General features: G+C 50.2%; 1 protein-coding gene across 2 annotated transcripts; it reads left to right on the plus strand.

The window, feature by feature from the left end:
• Positions 1–304: 304 nt before the first annotated feature.
• On the plus strand, positions 305–15,953 carry TCHP (trichoplein keratin filament binding). 2 transcript variants are annotated; one of them, XM_077774985.1, is made up of 13 exons: positions 305–345; positions 2,130–2,323; positions 3,272–3,482; positions 4,068–4,124; positions 5,775–5,843; positions 6,522–6,695; positions 7,818–7,930; positions 8,077–8,143; positions 9,074–9,246; positions 10,099–10,180; positions 12,417–12,602; positions 13,170–13,313; positions 14,626–15,953. In XM_077774985.1, the coding sequence occupies exons 2-13, from the start codon at positions 2,130–2,132 to the stop codon at positions 14,656–14,658; spliced, it is 1,503 nt and encodes a 500-aa protein (XP_077631111.1). In that variant the 5' UTR covers positions 305–345; the 3' UTR covers positions 14,659–15,953. The 2 variants fall into 2 exon arrangements, with proteins under 2 accessions (XP_077631111.1, XP_077631117.1); XM_077774991.1 differs by lacking the exon at positions 13,170–13,313.
• The last annotated feature ends 2,624 nt before the right edge of the window (positions 15,954–18,577 follow it).

An 18,577-nucleotide genomic window follows, 5' to 3' on the forward strand; every position in this document is an offset into this window, starting at 1 on the left:
CCCTCGCCTCCCGCCCCCCAACATACACACTCCAGGTAACCACCACCCTGATTTTGCGTGCTAGTGACTGCACGCCTTTACCCTCCTCCTTCCCGGTTTCCGGGCCGAGCGACGTTTGTGATAGATCTCCCGCCCCCCGTGAGAGGGCGCCGGAGAAAAATCACAACCTCCTTTCTGTCTGCGCCGCCGGTATCGCTTTGGAGGCGGCTTGGCCCTCGCGGCGCTCCGTCGTCGGTCCGTTGTCCCGGCAACGAGCGGCGAAACGGCCGGAGTTGGTCCAGCGCGGTCCCGGGAGCGGGGAGGNCGGCGAGGGGACTCTTCGGGAACTCCGGGGCGCGGAGAAACGTGAGTCGGGCGTTAGGCTCGGCCGGTGCCGGTGTAGGGGCCGGGACCCGCGGAGCCCGGCCGCCGTGGCCCTGATGGCGGGAACCGGGGCGGGCGCCGTCCCGTCCCCACTCTGCTCCCTGCGCCCTTTGGGTCGGACGCTTTGCTCTGCAACCCCTTTTGTCGCACGGGGATGTTAAGGCTGCGTGAAGGTTGCGACAGATGCGGGACCAGAGTCTTGTTTCTTGATTCCCGGTGGAAAGCTTTTCCGCGGGCGGCTTGCAGAGCAAGGAAAAAATTATGTCAGGCGCGCCACGAGTTCAACACAGGCTATAAGCGGGCAGCCGCGGGCCACATTTGGTCCATAGACGTAGATTATTTTCCCCCAGGTCTGAGCACGGAGTTTGAGGCTTGGCTTGGACCCACACAGACGTTCCGTAAGCACTGTCGTAGCTAGACACAGTGTAGACCTGCCCGGGAGGGCAGCTCTGGGGTCAGGGAAGAAGGTGTAGGAAGTACGACTGCTCTCTGCTTTCATATCTCCAGTTGTGGCCCCATGTTGCTCCACGATCCGGGCAGATCGATTTCTCCCTGGATCTCAGTTTCTCCATCTGTAAGATGAGGGAAGTGCCCTCCATGCTAATCCCTCTCCAGGTATGACAACCAGGGGCGAGACCACCCCCCTGGGGGCTGCCAGAGCCAGGGCTTGTGGGTCCCAACAGGCAGCCTCTTGCCTGGGCCCTGGTCTGAGGCTGCCATGAACTAGGATTCCAGCTCTCTTATTTCTTCTCCTCCTGGCTCCGTGGTCTTGGGCAAGTCACTTTACCATTTTGAACTTAAGTTTCCTCTCTTGCCAAATAATGGGGTGATTGTAACAATGAGAAAGATCATATATGTCAAGAGCGTGCCACATACACGTGTTCCTGCAGTTATTATCCCTGTTACTCTGTGGGGAGCATAGAAGGCCCCAAGTGCTTGGGCCAGCATTGCTAGGACTGGTTTCTAGTCTTCGTCTGCAGCGCCCTTGATGTCTGGCTCACAGTTGTGTGGAGCCCAGGCATATTTAAAATGGTGCTTTGCAGGGGTGTCTGGGTGACTCAGTCAGTTGAGCATCTGACTGTTGATTTCAGTAAGGTCATGACCCCAGGGTTGTGGGATGGACAACCGTGCTGAGAATGGAGTCTGCTTGAGATTCTTGCTCTCTTTCCCTCTGCCCCTCCCCCACTCACGCTTTTTCTCTCTCTCTAAAAAAAAAATTAAACAACAAAGTGATGATTTGCAGCCTTGATGGCAAATGATTTTTAAATGTTTTTAATGTTTTTTAAAATTTATTTCTGAGAAAGAAAGAGAGAGACAGCATGAGCAGGGGAGAGTCAGAGAGAGGGGGAGACACAGAATCTGAAACAGGCTCCACGCTCTGAGCTGTCAGCACAGAGCCTGACGTGGGACTCGAACCCACGAACCGTGAGATCATGATCTGAGCTGAAGTTGGATGCTTAACCAACTGAGCCACCCAGGCGCCTCGGCAAATGATTTTTAAAATGCTGATGCCTGGGGCACCTGGCTGGCTCAGGTGGAAGAGCATGCGATTCTTGATCTCAGGGTTGTGAGTTCGAGCCCATGGTGGGTGTAGAGGTTACTTAAACAAATAAAATTTTAAAAAATGCTGATGCCTGGGAACCTGTGCTAACACCTCTTTGATGTCACTGGTCTGGAGTGGGGTGATTTCAGGGGGCAGCCAAGGGCTGTGGACCCCTCATTAGGGGGCTGCAGCAGGCTCATTTTCCTACCATTGCTATTCTCAGATGGCACTCCCCACGCTGCCCTTCCACTGGTGCAGCCGGAGGCTCCTGGACCAGCAGGCGGCCCGACAGCGACACCGAGAGCAGCAGGCCCGGCTTCGGCAGCAGTGGGACCAGAACAGTCACTACTTCCGGATGTCTGATATCTGTAGCTCCAAGCAGGCGGAATGGAGCTCCAAGACGTCCTACCAGCGGAGGTAACTGCAGTGGCCTTGATGGACTGGAGGCAGGAAGCCATGTGTTGGTCAGTGGGATGTGGCTCTAAGAACCCCGTGGCTAAACAGCATGTTTTCTTGAGGAAGTTGCATAGATGACAGGCATGGTGATGTTTTCCAACTGAAAACTGAAAAAAAAAAAGATCATCAGTGAATAATACATTTGCATTGAAAAGGAGAAAACGAGAATATGTGTAGAATCTGGAAGTGTCCTTGTAACCCTGTGTCCCCAGAGAGAATCACAAGGAACAGTCTGATGCACGTGTCCTCCCGTACTTTTCCCCATGTGTGATAAATATTCATACACACATATATCCATTTTTGCAGAAATACACGTAAAAAACATGAAAGTTAAAAGCATAGGCTTTGGAGTCAGACAGACCTAGATGGAAATCCTGTGTCACTTGCTGTATGAATGAGCCTCAGTTTCCTCATCAGTGAAGTGGGGCTAAAACAGAACCTACTTTGTAGGATGTATGAGTAATAGAAAGCTATCCCTAGATAGAGTACCTGGTACATAGTAATTGCTCAAGTAATATTAATACTGTTATCACATGCATACATGAGCCCACTGTACATTTTCTTTTTCTTTTCTTTTCTTTTCTTTTTTTTTAGTTTATTATTTTTGAGAGAGAGAGAGAGTGTGCAAGCAGGGGAGGGGCAGAGAGAGGGAGATCATGACCTGAGCCGAAGTCGGATGCTTGGCCGACTGAGCCGCCCAGGCACCCACCACTGTACCTTTTCTTATGGCAAAAACAAGATTCTGTGACGCATAGTGGTCTGTGACCTGCTGTCTTCACTTTAGCCGGAAGACACTTTACCGTGTCACCACGTCATGTCCACCTCAGCCTCTTTTACCGCACAGCAGAGCAGAGCGTGCCACGTGTGGCTGTAGCGTGACTGATGTGGGGAGGGCTCCTTCTCACCCAGCATGCATGCCTATCAGCGTGAGAAGATGAAGGAGGAGAAGCGGAAGCAGCTGGAAGCCAGGCGGGAGAGACTGAGGCAGCTGCTCCTGGAGGAGCAGGCCCTGCTGGCCAAAGAACTGGAGGAGCTAAGGCTAAGCATGGATGCGCGGGAAGGCCGAATCCGGGAGCGGCATGGCAATCTCAGGTCGGCCCGAGAAGAGCAGAGGAAGCTGGTAACTTCTCTAGCCCTTCAGGAGCCTGCGGGGCGGGAGCGTCCCCAACCCCTCAGTGACACACATGCGGGGTCGCCCTGGGCACGCTGGTCTGATGAGACAACAGTTAACTCCAGGGCCAGCAGGGAGAGGTACTCTGTGCCACGGTGTTCTTCACATGTGCTTTGCACGAGTCACCTCATGTCGTTACATCCGAGTCCTTTGTCTTTATGTCAGTCCTGTGGCCCCACCGGGCTGCGCACTGGTGTCTTTGATCTTCCAAGTGGCTGTGGGGAATGGGGAGCCCCAGTCTGTGTATTTAAGCCTGCTGTATATTTTGAAGCAGATTGTCACATCTGGGACCCATCTGTAGCATCAGATCTTGGCATCCGTCCCTCACTACTGTGGGAGTCATTTGTCAGGGCTATCTGGTTCCACTCTGGTGTCTGGTGGGGGTGCAAGGCAGCAGGAGGTCTGAAGGGCAGGCGCAGTGACAGCGTGCCGGCTGAGGGGCTCTCTGCCTCAGCGGACCGCCAGTGTGGGTTATCCAAAATGTGGATGGATCTGCAAAGTGACATCAGGCTTCCCTCTGTGTTTTCTTGACAGATTGCCGAACAACTTCTGTATGAACACTGGAAAAAGAACAACCCTAAACTTCGAGAGGTGAAAGCCAATGAGATCCTTTGATTTGCCTAAGTAGATGAAATCACGTTTCCCTTCTTGTTTTTGAACTTGCATCTCTTGCTGGGGTGGAACAGAGGAGAGAACACCCCAGCCACCTGAACGATGCCCCTTGCAGATCTGGTTTGTTGGGTGCTCAGCCAGTACTTACTGAACATTTGCCACGTGGAGATTAGATGGGGTCCCCCCTCCCCAGCTCATGGTCTAGTATGGGTTGCAGTGGGCTGGGCAGCCCCAGGAGGATGGGCACTGGGGCAGTGCCCTCGGCTCAGTTGTAGGTCAGAGTGGCACCTCAGAGGAGCTGCGAGGATGGAGGAGTTTGGAAGGACTTGGTGTTAACTTGATGGTGTAGAGGTGAGGAAAGGACATTCTAGATTGAGGCAGCTGAGCGAGGATCAGGCGGGAGTCACGAGAGCAGAGTGCACTCGGGGAGTGACGAGTGGCTGAGAGGACGTCAGATGGTGAGCGGAGGCTACAAGAGTTGAGACTGGTAAGGCAGGTGGGCCCGGACCCCGGCCAGCCTTGTGTGGCCTTCTGGAAGCGCTGGGGAGCACCTGGATGGTTTTAAGTAGGGATACGGTGACACCCTGGTTGCATTTCGGGAAGCGGTAGCTTTGGCAGCAGCGTGGAGGTGGGCAGGAGGGAGTGAGGCCAGGGCAGTGACAGTGGAGGCCAGAACAGGGTGGCAAGAGAAAGGAGGACAAATATGCAAGATCTGGGGGCAGATGGGGGGCGGTCTGGCTTGGGTGGCACCATATTCTGTGGAGACTGGGCTAGAGAAAATGATCCGTGATGATTTCATTGATGTATTTTCACTTAAATTTTGTGTCTATGTTTGGTGGCATTTAATTGATTTGTAATTATACTCAGAACTTGCCAGCCACTGAGTAATAGAACAGTTTGGTGCCTTTGAGTCTTGTGCAGTTAGCACTCAGCCAAGGGGGGCGGGCCTCCTTTCCCTGGCCATTCGAGCGTTTAGGTGGGTGCTCCAAAGTCTTTTATTCAGCAGTGTTTATTTAGAACACTCAAGTTAGTTGCAGATGTTTACATTTGTAAGTTGAGAAAGAGATTAAAAAATTTTATAAGCAATTTCCCAAACAAAAGCTTTTGGATAGAGTTCCAACTCATTTTCTGATCCAACAGATTCGCTAAACCCATCTCTCTTCCTAACCACCCTAAATGTGTTACATCTGTTGCTATGGGGAGTACATGTTTACACAGCTACAGCTTTGCAGAGGACGTTTTGAGGAGCCTGGCAAAAGGCCGAGTCAGTTCCTCACCCAGCTCCTGCTGCCCTGGGCCCTGGCATGCTTTAGACCAACCAGGTTGGCTCTGAGATTGCATTTCCATCTCAGCATCTGCTCACCTGCTCCTGCAACCCTGAGGGTACTGGGAGAAAAGCGTGTGTTCCTTTGTTACAGCTCTTCAGATCTGTTTCACACTACTTGGTCCTTTGGTGCGTTCAGACTGTATATGGTCACCTTGTGCCCCCTTGTAAGACACCTGGGCCCCTCTGAGTCCTTGCCTAGGAAACTTCCGGTCACCTGCCAGGGCGTGGCACCATGATCTGCAGTGTACATCCGTCAGATGAACCAGTGGGGAAATGAACATTCTCTGCCTTCTCACCCTCAGATTGAATCAGCCCTTCACAAGGAGCACGTGATAAGCTCTTGGAAAGTACAGAAAGAAGAAAAAAAACAGGTGTGGTATCTGACTCTGGAAATAGCCTTCCATGCTGTGGTGGGAGAGCTCTGTCTCCAGGTCTCTGAAGTTTTCTTGTTTTTGATGTTAGCGGGTCCAATCCAGGAACAGACTTTACTATCTCAGTTACCATTAACACATTACAAGTGGACGTCTGTTGCTCCTGCATGTACGAGAGCCCTTTCTGATCATCCCCAGGGCAGAATGACCCCAGTGGCCGGCCACTGGCAGGTGGAAGGTGCATCTTAAAAGGTCGCTGCTGCTGGCAGTCTCTTGATGTAGCACACGTCATAAACTCTCAACCCCGGCTTACAGCAGCACCTCTGGGGACAAAAGGCCACACCTCTGCGAACCCACAGCTTTGCCTCTGGGTTAATTTTAGAGAGTATTTTGCTGACTTTTGGAAGGGAAGGAACCCCGACATTCTTGAGTCCCTCCTCTGTGCCAGGCACTGTGCTACTTCCCCAGCATTGCCTCTGAGGGAAGGATCACTCCCATGGTTCCCACCGTGAGAACAGAGCCAGGGAAGATGCACCCTCACCCGGCGTCACGCAGCTGAAAAGTGGCATGACCTACTGTGGTGTAGACACATTGGAATGAGGAACAGCAGCGGGGAACTGGGTTCCTGCTGGCTGTGTGACAGATTCTGACCTCCTGCGTTCATCTGGCCCCATGTAGCAAGAAGCCACCCAAAAGGAAGAGAAGAAACGATATGAAAACGAATATGAAAAGGCCCAAAGGGAAGCGCTGGAGCGGATGAAAGCAGAAGAGGAGAGGAGGCGGCTGGAGGACAGACTCCAGGCTGAGGCGCTGCTCCGGCAGATGGAGGAGCTGAAGCTGAAGGAGATGGAGGTGAGGGCACGGCCACTTCTCCTGCAGCCGCTTGTCATTATAAAGTAGGCGTTAGAAAGCTGCACGAGAAAGACCATGTGGGGGGAGGGGTGACTCTAAGAAATGCAACAGTGCTGGGTTTTCCCTTCTGACATATATTCCTAGCCGCCTAGCTGTGGTTTTTCCATCCTCCTAGGTTGTATATGCAGATTCTAGAATGTACACGATATGTAGATAATACCTATTCTCTTAGGTGTGCTTTGAGAGTGGCTATGTGAGAGCCTTCTTAGAACTTGGATTTTCCTGGGGCACCTGGGTGGCTCTGTTGGTGGAGTGTCCAACTCTTGATTTTGGCTCAGGTCACCATCCCGGGTTGTGGGATTGAGCCCTATGTCAGGCTCTGTGCTGAGTGTGGAGCCTGATTGGGATTTTCTCTCTCTCTCTCTCTCTCTCTCTCTCTCTGCCCTTCTGACCCTATACCCAACTCACATTGTTCTCTCTCAAAATGTAAAAAAAAAAAGGAACTTGGATTATCCAGTGCACTAAGTAGACTTGACTTAGTCTGATGTTCTAGCACACTGCTACAGCTCTCCCCAGCTGGCACGTTTTGGATCTCAAGGCATAAACTGTGAGGGTCTTTGGTTCAGGAGGCTGTTCTGAGAATATTGTGCAGTTTCCCTGAGCTAGATGCCTGGGCTAGATTTTCCCATTCGGATGAGGGGAAGCCTGTCCTTAGGCCCAAATGATTCCAGAACCAGATCGTTAACGCCCACTATCTGCTAGATGCTGAGCACTGAGCTGGGTGCTAGAGATACAGGTGTGAGCAAGGCCCACAGTCCTGGCCTTCATGGGAGGACCTGTGTCAGGTGCGGGAGGCAGGGTTAAGTTATAGGAAGGTGTGGCAAGTACAGGGTCCTGTAGGAGCATGGAGCATGGGTCTCATCCTGTCCACACGTTGGGAACGGCTCTTGTAGGAAGAGAGTGAGCTGGGCCAAGGACTCAGGGCTCAGAGCCCAGAGGTGAGAGGGGGCTCTGATCCGGGCCAGCCATATTGCTTGGCACCTTATGAAAATGCACACACATGAAGAATGAAGGAAGCTCTGATTCCGATTACCTTAATTGGATGCACTGTTGTCACCACAGGCCACCAAACTGAAGAAGGAGCAGGAGAATCTGCTGAAGCAGCGGTGGGAGCTGGAGAGGCTGGAGGAAGAGAGGAAGCAAATGGCAGCCTTCCGGCAGAAGGCAGAGCTGGGGTGTGTGCGCCTGGGCGGGCAAGCCTTGTGCTTTCTCAGACTTGCACTGCTGTCCCAAACCAAAAAGATCTGTAGTAAGTAGCTGTCTGGCCCCTACTGATTGTTCATAAGACACTGAAGGCAGCCCGTATTTTGCTCACTTCTAGACGTTTTTTGAGACATCAGTATAATGTGCAACTTAATAGGCGTGCACAGCAGATCCAAGAGGAACTGGTAAGTCTGAGTCAGCCTGGCATTTCTTTCACCCTTTTTAGAAGAAAATGCTTTCCATTGCTCAGTAATGCAAGTGCATTCGAGTGTGTTCTTGCAAGAATAAAACACCAGGGGAGATTTGCCCTTGATGAGCCCTGGGACCCCCGCCCCTCCCCGGGGGGGGTCTGCTTTGTTGTGTGTTCTAGATATGTTTACCCAGCACACACAGAGGGGGGCGGTGGGGTTCTTTAAAAACTAAAGGGGCACCCCTCAGCACGCTCACCCAACAGTGAACCTCAGACCCTCGGAATGAGCTTGTTCTTTCTCACTGGCTGCTCAGCATGGCTGTCAGGCACGTCGGTGGGCTCTCCAGTGACACGGGGACAGGGCTGGTGAGCGAGCGAACCTGCCTGCCTCCGTCCCTGCCTGCGCTCGTCGGGGTGGTGCGGGGTGGCAGCGCCACTGCTGTTCCTGAGTACGTTTTCCCGTCGCAGGACCTCCCCAGTCCCTCTTCTTCTACTGCGCCTCCCTGTGGAGATGTACGCTAGAGCCAGTTCCCTACCCATGCGTATTTGGGTCGTTTTCTGTTTCTCCCCCATGGGACCGCTGCAGTGAGCATTTTGTGCATATGTTTTTGTGCCTTTGGGTCTCTAGTCTATGTTCTTAGAAGTGAAACTGTTGTCCAACCGTGTTCTCAAAAGCTGTGCTACCAGGCGTGTCCAAGGGCAGGGACATGCACGCGGTGGCAAAGGGGCCTCTCCTGCATCACTCCACTCCTAAGTGGTTACACCCTGATTCTTCCCAGCTCCATCTAGGGAAGATCTGGAAGCATCACGAATGTTTGCCGCCAGTGCTGAGTGCAGAAAGGGGGTGCTGTGGGAGGCGAGGGGAAGGGCAGGAGGGCTGTGGCCGCCGAAGGGCACCCACTGCACTTCCTGCTCCACCCTGTAGGAGGCGGACAAGCGTATCCTGCAGGCGCTCCTGGAGACGGAGGACGAGAACCAGCGTGCGCACCTGGCCAGGCGGGAGCAGGCCCTGGCCGATGCGGCGTGGATGAAGCAGGCCATCGAGGAGCAGCTGCAGCTGGAGAGGGAGCGGGAGGCAGAGCTGCAGCTGCTGTTGAGGTGAGAGATGGCGCCTGTCCGGGCTGGACACTCCCAGCCTCTGCTCTGGTCCCTTACGTCCCCACAGGTCAGCACGAGAGTCTCCTGTTGTCACTGAAGCATCTGTCCTTGTTAATCTGCCCATCGGGAGGAGCACATGTTTGCTAGTGGACCTGGCTTGCAGGGGCGTTTCCCTTAAGTTATTTAAGGTGGAAATCATTAGGGTTTAGAGTAAGGATCTGTTCGTTTAAGATCTTAGGAATCTGGAAGGAAATTGTTATAAATTCTGGAGATGGTGAATGCTTCTTAGGTCTTTTATAAATGGGTCTGGATCCTAAAAATCTAGTAGATTGAAAACATTGAATAACGCGTCACATTTATTGGTCATTTCTTGTGGGCCAGACACTGTGCAGAGAGCGCTTTGCCCTCCTCCTTTTATTTACTCCTGACGTCCAGCCGGGGGGTAGGTATGAAGGTCACCAGGACTTGAGGAGGTCACTGACTTGCCTCAGGCCACAGGGTGACCCAGCAGTGACCCCAGGAGGAAGGTGACAGAGCTCAGGCACCATGGGGCTCCTCTGCCTCTCCAGAGTCCTGATGGCTTCATTCGCCAAGGTGTCTAAATGGCCTGGGTGCAGGCCCTCACAGTTGCGTTTTGTAAGGAGATGGGAGCATAACCCAGGCAACTTAAAGTACTTCCCGTGGGAAGACTCTCCCTGAGCTCGTCCAGAGTTGTCAGCTGTGAAGTGGGTTTGAAGGTTGACCCCACAGATCATGTGTGTGCCTGATGTGCTGGAGCCCTGTCGCTTCTTTAGTTCTCTTCTGCCATCGGTGGTGGCAAGGAGCCTGCTGTCATCCGCTCTGTGTTCCCAGGGAGGAGGCCAAGGAAATGTGGGAAAAGAGAGAGGCGGAGTGGGCCCGGGAGAGGAGCGCACGAGACCGACTGATGAGCGAGGTAATCCTGGCTGCGAGCGCATACTGACCCTGCCAAATGTTCTGGAACACAGGCCTCTCTGCTTATTTTAAATAGACCTATTTAAAAACATTTTTTTTGGGGGGGCGCCTGGGTGGCTCAGTTGGTTAAGCATCCGACTTCGGCTCAGGTCATGATCTCACGGTTCATGGGTTTGAGCCCTGCGTCGGGCTCTGTGCTGACAGCTAGCTCAGAGCCTGGAGCCTGCTTCAGATTCTGTATCTCCCTCTCTCTCTGACCCTCCTCTGTTCATGCTCTCTCTCTCTCTCTCAGAAATAAATAAAACATTAAAAAAAAATAAAAATAAAATAAAAACATTTTTTTTTTAATGTTCTTGAGAGAGAGAGAGAACATGGGCAAGGGAGGGGCAGAGAGAGAGAGGGAGACACAGAATCTGAAGTTGGCTCCAGGCTCCCAGCTGACAGCACAGAACCTGATGCAGGGCTCGAACCCACGAACCGCCAGGTCATGACCTGAGCCAAAGCGACTGAGCCACCCAGGCACTCCTTTTAAGTAGACTTTTAATGTCATTATGAAAGTAGTATCAGCTTTTTAGAAGAAAATTCAGGAGTACAGGAAGTAAGAATAAAGTCACCCAGGTCCCCATCATTTGCACAGTCGCCATTACTTTATTTCCTTCCACTCTGTGTCTGCGCAAACACATCCTTCTGCATATTCCTTATTATACTGTCTGTTGGTTACCAGCATTCTAATGCAGTATTCCGTCTCCTGTGTAGATATTTTGATGACCGCTTAATATATCACGTGGGTATACTGTGGTTTGTTTTCCTACTCCCCTCTTGTGGGTGTTCTTTCTATTCTGATTTTGAGGTATTACAGGAAACGCTGCAGTGAACATCTTGGTTCATAAGCTTTCCATTTTTCGTATTTAGGATTTTTTTCCTTGGGGTGCATAACCAGAAGTGGACTCTTGAAAGAACACACTTGTCAGTATTTAAGTAATGCATTAAGACATATCCCATTTAAAAGGAAATCTTTGGGGCACCTGGGTGGCTCAGTCGGTTAAGCGTCCAACTTCGGCTCAGGTCATGAACTCACAGTTCGTAGGTTTGAGCCCTGTGTCGGGCTCTGTGCTGACAGCTAGCTCAGAGCCTAGAGCCTGCTTCAGATTCTGTGTCTCCCTCTCTCTCTGACCCTCCCCTGCTCATGCTGTCTCTCTCTCTCAGAAATAAATAAAACGTAAAAAATAAACAAAAATAAAAGGAAATCTTTTAGGGTGCCTGGGTGGATCATTTGTTAGGACGTGAGGCTTTTGATCTCGGGGTCGTGAGTTTGAGCATTGTGTTGGGTGTGGAGATTACTTAATAAAAAAACTTTTTTAAAGAAATCTTTTAAAAAAAAATCCTTCATTATCCATGTATTGAAAATTAAGGTTGCTTAAAATGGAAATATTTTGTGCAAGTCATTTTGGAATCCGTGGGGAGTCCAGTCCCAGTGGGTCGCCTGCCCCTTTTCTGAATGCCGATACTCTGCAGCACCTTTGGATTTGCCCTATTAAAGACGTTCCTCCTCTCGTGTTGAGCACTGGGTGTGATCGGTAATTGATGAATCACTAAATTCTACTCCTGAACCCAATATGACACTATATGTTAACTAACTAGAATTTAAATAAAATTTTGAACAGGAAAAAAAAGTTCCTCCTAGTTGTGGCCACTTGACGTGTCCTGTCCAAGGGGCGTAACTGTTGGATAAGGCAGGTGGCTTCCCACCGTTCCTGGTTCTTGAGTCCTGACCGTGCTCTGGGTGTAATCCTGTGCTGTGGCCGGGTCTCAAGCCCAGCAAGGTCTCTGCCACTCTAAGCAGTAAATTTAAATCCAGAAGATTGAGGGGATGAGCCAAAGTCTACCTCTGGTCATTTGCGTGGCTTGTGGTTTTTCTTTTTCTAGAACCTACTGATAGGGAGTGAAGCTCACAAGCTTGTTGCTCTGTTTCTGTGCCCTGGGGAGATAGCTCCGCCCCGCCTCCTCAGATCTTGTCAGTGCCTAGCTGTCTCTCCAACGCGTAGTCTGTGTGCGTTTTGTGTGTGGTGGGGCTGGGTGGCAAGTGGGGCTGCCATTGCCAGTACCGTGACCTAGACTTGCCTTCAGGCCTGAGGCTGAGGCTAGGTCTCGGGGCAGCTCAGCCTGTCCACAGCTTATGGAACAGGGATCTGTGAAGTCGAACTGAGATCTGCCCTTTGCCTTCCTGCTGAGGGTAGGTTCTGACAGGGAGACAACAACAGATACAAGAAAAGCTTGAACAAAACCGACGGGCGCAGGAGGAATCCCTGAGACACCGGGAGCAACTTATTCAGAATCTTGAGGAGGTCAGAGAGTCTGCTCGTCGTGAGAAAGAGGAGAGCAAAGAACTGAAATCGGCCAGGAAACAGGAGCTGGAGGCCCAGGTGGGCTGAGCCTGGTCGGGGAGGAAGCCTCCGCAGGGGGGATGTGAGCTGCAGGCCGCAGGCCTTGCTGTGGCCCCTGCACTGTTACGGCACTGGATGCCGAGACCCCTGACGTATTTCCACAGCTGGGCATTAGGACCGTGTCCGTGAGCTCAGGGCGCCCGTCTCATGTCCAGCTGAGACCCCGACCCTCCTGCTTAGTGCCGGCTCCATCCAGGTCCTCCGTGTGTGCGGGCGCAAGGCTGCTGTGCCTGCCTGAACTCCCTCTCCTGTCCGCCTCCGCTGGCACGTGGTGCGCTGGGCCACTGGCCTCTGTTCAGTTCGGTAGTTGGTAGGGACGCGTAATCTTCCAAGCACGTGGCCCCACCCAGAGCTTTTCACGAGCTGCATATTCCCACACGTGCAGCCTCTCCAGTCTCATAAGCAGCCTTCCCTCTGAGGGCACTTCCATCACTGTGCCTGCGCTTGTACTCCGGCTGGGGTACACCCCCAGGCCTCCCTTCGTGACCCACGGCGGGGCTCCACCCAGGGAGCTCGGTCCCGGGTGACTTTGCTCTTGGCGGCCAGGTTGCAGAGCGCCAGCTGCAGGCATGGGAGGAGGACCAGCAGGAGGAGGAGGAGGAAGAGGAGGCCAGGCAGGCAGAGCAGCTCACCGACACCCTGCTACAGGAGGAGGCGAAGAAGATGGCCACGCAGGGCTACTGGCCCAAGGTAGGGGGTCTGAAGGGGACGGGCCTCCAGCGCCCAGCCTGGCCTCTGCAGTCCCAGGCCTGCCCATGGCCCCGCCCCAGGCCTGTCCGTCCATGGCCCCGCCCCAGGCCTGTCCGTGGCCCCGCCCCAGGCCTGTCCGTCCATGGCCCCGCCCCAGGCCTGTCCGTGGCCCCGCCCCAGGCCTGTCCGTCCATGGCCCCGCCCCAGGCCTGTCCGTGGCCCCGCCCCAGGCCTGTCCGTGGCCCCGCCCCAGGCCTGTCCGTGGCCAGGTCAGATTCTTCCTCGCGCCTCTTTTGTGTTTCTCCCTTCTCAACTCGTCGGGAGCCTCCGTGCATGTCTGTTTTAGTCCTTGTTTGGGCCTCAGACAGCCCTGGAGGATATTTTGCTCTAGGTCTTGACTGCTGAGGTGCATGCCATTTGGCCCTGTTGGGGACCAGGAGCCATCTGAGAGCTCTGGCACAGCGGGGAAGAAGTGAAGGAGCAGCGGTGCTAGGTCCTCACAGAGCAGACAGCGGGGCCCGGGCGAACAGGGGCCTGGCTCCCCTTCCTCTCAGTACTTCTGGTTGTCCGTTCCCTCTCCGATCCTCTCTCTTTCCATCTTTCCCTGTCTTTGCAAGTACGTGAGTGGCCCTGCACATGACTCACAGAGAAGCAAAGGCTGTCCCCCTACTCCCAGGGAGCTGGTAACTGATGAAGCACCTGAGAGCTGGGGGAGGGCCCAGCAGGCATGTCGCGTCTGCCCCTCCTTGACCAGGGTGGCTCGGCCACCGTGGCGCTCTGAAGTGCTACGAGGCCAAGAGGCTGGCTCCCCTGTGCTCAGATAACTCTGGGAAGCCGACGAGACAGAGCAGGTGCTACACCTGCTGCAGAGCCGTCTTGTCCTGCCTGCCTGGGGCTCTCCGGGTGCAGGCTAACATTTTGGCATGGCACTTGGGACCTCTCGTGTTTTGGGAAGGTCTTAGCGACACACAGTCCCGTAGTAGACCTATAAAGTCAGATTCTGCATCAACGTGAGGAGTTGTGGGGTGTGTCCTAGGACAGGATATTTGGTTTCCTGTTGCCTCACCCTAATTGTAAACTCGACCGTGGACCAGTGAGTGCCTCGGATCAGGCTTTCACAGAGCACCTGTGGAACTGTTACTAGAAAAGGTAGTAAAGTACCTCATTTGTGGTTTAAGGTCAAAGCTTTCTCTGTTGTAAATGAAAACAGCCATCTATACCATGCTTTTAGCTCTTATTTAAGCTGGGATTAATCCCCAGTGCTCCAGAGACTGCTGATCTGATCAGGCTTCTGTTTTCTTTCTTTTCGCAGCCCTACGGACGTCCCCGAATTGCTTGGAACTGACTTTGTTGGTATCATGAGCACAGAGACTGAGGTCGCTGAGGCCTTTGATATGCAGGCACTGGACAGTTATACAGTGTTCTGTTCGAGGGTCCGGGTCACTGTGTAACAGTTCAGTGAGCCTGTTCAGGTCCACAGTTAAACAGAGCAAGGCCAGCCGGCATGCTGTAGATACGCAGCACCCAGCAGGAGGCCTTTTCCTGCCTCTTGTATCCAAGAAAGGGGCTCTCACAGTCGCATGTGGACAGTGCTGTCACAGTCCCCTTAAAGACTGATAAAGGCAGATTCTACATCGTGAGGAGTAGGGCAGGATATATGATTTCCTGTGGCCTCCCCCTGTCAACCTCCAGTAAAGACTCCAGCTAGAGAGAGGAGGAAAGTTGCTCAGTTTTTAAATTTGCCACTTATTTATTTCTTTATTCTGTTGACAACAAACTCCTAAGTTTCAGTGCAGTTTATTTCAGGATTTATTAATGTAGTGGTCCCAGAAGGAGCACGTCTTATTTTCTGGAAGCAAAAAAGCTATGAACCCCGAGACAGTCTGGTGTGCTTTACAGATGCCTTCCGGAAAGCTGTCGAGAAATGGGTCTTTCCTCCTTTAGGAAATATATGGTAGAATTTCCGTGGAGCACTGTGTGTCCTGATCCCAACATGTATGTTACTGAGCCCCAAAAGGGGACCTCGGAAGGTCACCTGGTTGGCTACCATTTTGGCATGACACCTTGGAGCTCTTCTGTCTTGGGAAGGTCTCAGCAACAGGCAGCCTTCTAGGATTTATGTGTCCAGAGGAAGGGGCATGAAGACTGAAGAAACTAGATCACACTCAACTCAACCGGATCGGCCAGAACTTTTTCCTCCCACTGTTCTATCCATGTGACACAGTTCTAGATTAATCTCTACAAATAGCTATAAGTTCCTTGTAGCAATAATCATATTTTTATGATTTGTATTTTTTTCACATTCTTCCTCTGAGGTTTTAGTTTTCATTATACTGTATTTAAGATTCCACATTTCAGTAAATTACAGATAATTATAGATAGGGTTGTGTGCCAGGTTATTAAAAACCAGAGTTTATTAAAAAAAAATCCTGAGTGTAAAGGCTGCATTGCCTTTCACATCCATTGTGCTATAAAAACAAATGGAGCAGCAAACTGCATCCTTAATCTGTTTTTCGTTTTCTTGTCTTGAATTTCTTTGGCTATGACCCCCTGAGCACTACTTTCATTATGCTTGCTCGTATTTGTTTCCTCTGTTTCAGATGTTCGTTTATTATGAAATAAAGTTCTGTTCTGACAGCATGGCTTCCAGGCTCTGTTGCTTTTATTAATTATTGCAAAGTGGGTTGTATAGAATGATAGATATTTACTGATTTAATCCATCTCTCCTACAGCATTGCGTATTTTCTATGGCTGCTTACATTTTCTAGGGTCTACTCATTTTTCTTGTGAAAGTGGTGGTGTCTCCCCTCCAGTTTCCACAGGATCCTCTTTTAAATAAACCACAGGGAATCATTAGGAATCCTATCCTGTCTGAGCTCCAGTATAGAGTCGATGTGGACAGAATGATGGGGAAATAAAAAGTATTCAGTAAATATTTATGTGCCTTTCTTTGAATATCTTGTTTTTGAAGCCTGCTGGTAATATTCCTTATTAGCACTAAAAAATCTCTGTTGCGTTGGTTCTGTACCCTAATTCAGTTGGTTAAGCATCAGACTCTGGGGCTCATGTCACGATCTCATGGTTCGGTTCTTGGGATTGAGCGATGCCTGGTTTGGGCTCCAGGCTGACAGCAGGGAGCCTGCTTGGCATTCTCTCTCTGCCCCTCCCCTGCTCTCTATCTCTGAAAATAAATAAACTTAAAAAATAAATGTTTCCTTAAAAAAAAAGTCCTAAACTCGGCCAAAATAATTGTTTCTAAGTTTAGAGCTCTCAGTATAGCCCAGAGTCCTCTGGTCTCACGTATAGCTTGTGCTGTGATTATGTAAGTATATTGGCTTTATTATTTTTAAGCACCTTTTTCTACTCCCTGTAAAACTAGTGATTTTTAGATTCTTCACAGATTTTTCTACGCAGTTCAGGTCTTTAGAACAGATGGTGCTGAAGCCACTACTCATATAAAATGCTTATTTTCTGTATTTTCACTCTTTCTGCTCATTCAGCACATATTTTGAGTTAATTCTTGGGAAGGGCAGGAGGTCTATGTCTGGATTCCTGTGTTTTGGCCTGTACGTGTCCAATTGCTCCAACACCATCTGTTGCATCGACTGCTCCTTTGTCAAAGATCAGTTGATTGTATTTGTGTCAATGTATTTCTGGGCTCCTTATTCTGTTTCATTGATCTGTTTATTCTTTTGCCAGTACCACAAACTTCTATAATCAATACCACTGTCTTGATTACTGTTGCTTTATTGTAAGTCTTGAAGTCAGGTAGTATCATTTGTTCTCCTTCAATATTGTATTGGCTCTTCTGGGTCTTCGGCCTCTCCGCATAAACTTTAGAATCATTTTTTTTTTTTCAATATCCACAAAAGAACTTGCCGGAATTTTTTAAAACATTTTTTATTTTTAACTAATCTCTATACCCAACGTGGCACTCCAACTTACAACCCTGAGATAAAGAGTTGCATGCTCCACTGACTGAGCCAGCCAGGCACTCCAGTTGCTGGGATTGCATTCAATCTGTAGATCAAGTTGGGAAGAACTGACATCTTAACCTTCCTATCCATGGACATGGAATATTTCTCCATTTATTTCTTTTCAAAATTTCATTTATCAGAATTTTGTAGTTTTCCTCATATAGCTCTTATACTTTTTTTGTTTGTTTTCTTTTAGATTTAAACCTACAGTATTTCATTTTTGGGTGCTAATGTAAATGGTACTGTGTTTTAAATTTCAAATTCCACCTCTTCATTGCTAGTGTATAGGAAGACAATTAACATTTATACATTAACTTTGTATCCTGTACCTTGCTGTAATTGCTTATATTATTTCCAGGAGTTTATTAGCTCTTTCAGATTTTCTACATAGAGTCAATCGTGTCATCTGTGAACAAAGATACTTTCATTTCCTTCCCAATCTGTATAACTTTTACTTCCTTTTCTCCTCTTCCTGCATTAGCTAGAACTTCAAGTACTTTGTTGAAAAGGAGTGATGAGAGGGGACATCTTTGCCTTGTATCTGCCCTTAGTGGGAAAGCTTTGAGTTTCTTACCACAGATATGATATTAGCTGTCGGTTTTTGTAGATTTTTTGGGGGGTGGGGGGGCAAGTAGAAGTGGTTCACCTGGGGGTGCCTAGGTGGCTCAATCGGTTAAGCATCCAATTTCAGCTCAGGTCATGATCTTGTGGCTCACAGGTTCAAGCCCCGTGTCAGGCTCTGTGCTCACAGCTCAGAGCCTGAAGCCTGCTTCATGGATTCTGTGTCACCCTCTCTCTCTGCCGCTCCACCGCTCATACTTTCTTTCTTTCAAAAATAAATAAAACATTAAAAAAAAAGTTCTTCTCTATTCCTAGTTTGCTAAAAGTTTTTACTATGAATGGGTGTTGAATTTTTCAGATGTTTTTTCTGCATCTATTGATATGATGTGATTTTTTCTTTTTTGGATTAGTGACGTACAGTAATTGATTTTTGAATGTTGAACCAGCCTTGCACACCCGGAACAAATCCCACTTAGTTTTGATAAACAGTTCTTTTTATGCCCTGTTGGATTTGATTTGCTAACATTTTGTTGAGGATTTTTGCATCCATGATCTGTAGTTTTCTTCTCTTGTAATGCCCTTGCCTATGCTTGGCATTAGGATAATACTGGCCTCACAAAATGGGTTGGGAGATAGTCCTTCTGTATCTATCCTCTAAAAAAGACTATAAGGAACTGGTATACTTTGCTCCTTAAATGTTTGGTAGACTCACCAGTGAATCCATCT

The sequence above is a fragment of the Crocuta crocuta genome, unplaced genomic scaffold (genome assembly GCF_008692635.1).
Source record: "Crocuta crocuta isolate KB4526 unplaced genomic scaffold, BGI_CrCroc_1.0 scaffold313, whole genome shotgun sequence".
NCBI classification, from domain to species: Eukaryota; Metazoa; Chordata; class Mammalia; order Carnivora; family Hyaenidae; genus Crocuta; species Crocuta crocuta.

What these genes read in the sequence shown, in the direction of transcription:
- TCHP (XM_077774985.1), top strand. Translation starts at nt 2,130, where the DNA reads ATGGCACTCCCCACGCTGCCCTTCCACTGGTGCAGCCGGAGGCTCCTG. An exon ending in AAGACGTCCTACCAGCGGAG is followed by an intron (nt 2,324 to 3,271) that starts GTAACTGCAGTG and finishes CTTCTCACCCAG; the next exon opens with CATGCATGCCTATCAGCGTG. An exon ending in ACAACCCTAAACTTCGAGAG is followed by an intron (nt 4,125 to 5,774) that starts GTGAAAGCCAAT and finishes TCTCACCCTCAG; the next exon opens with ATTGAATCAGCCCTTCACAA.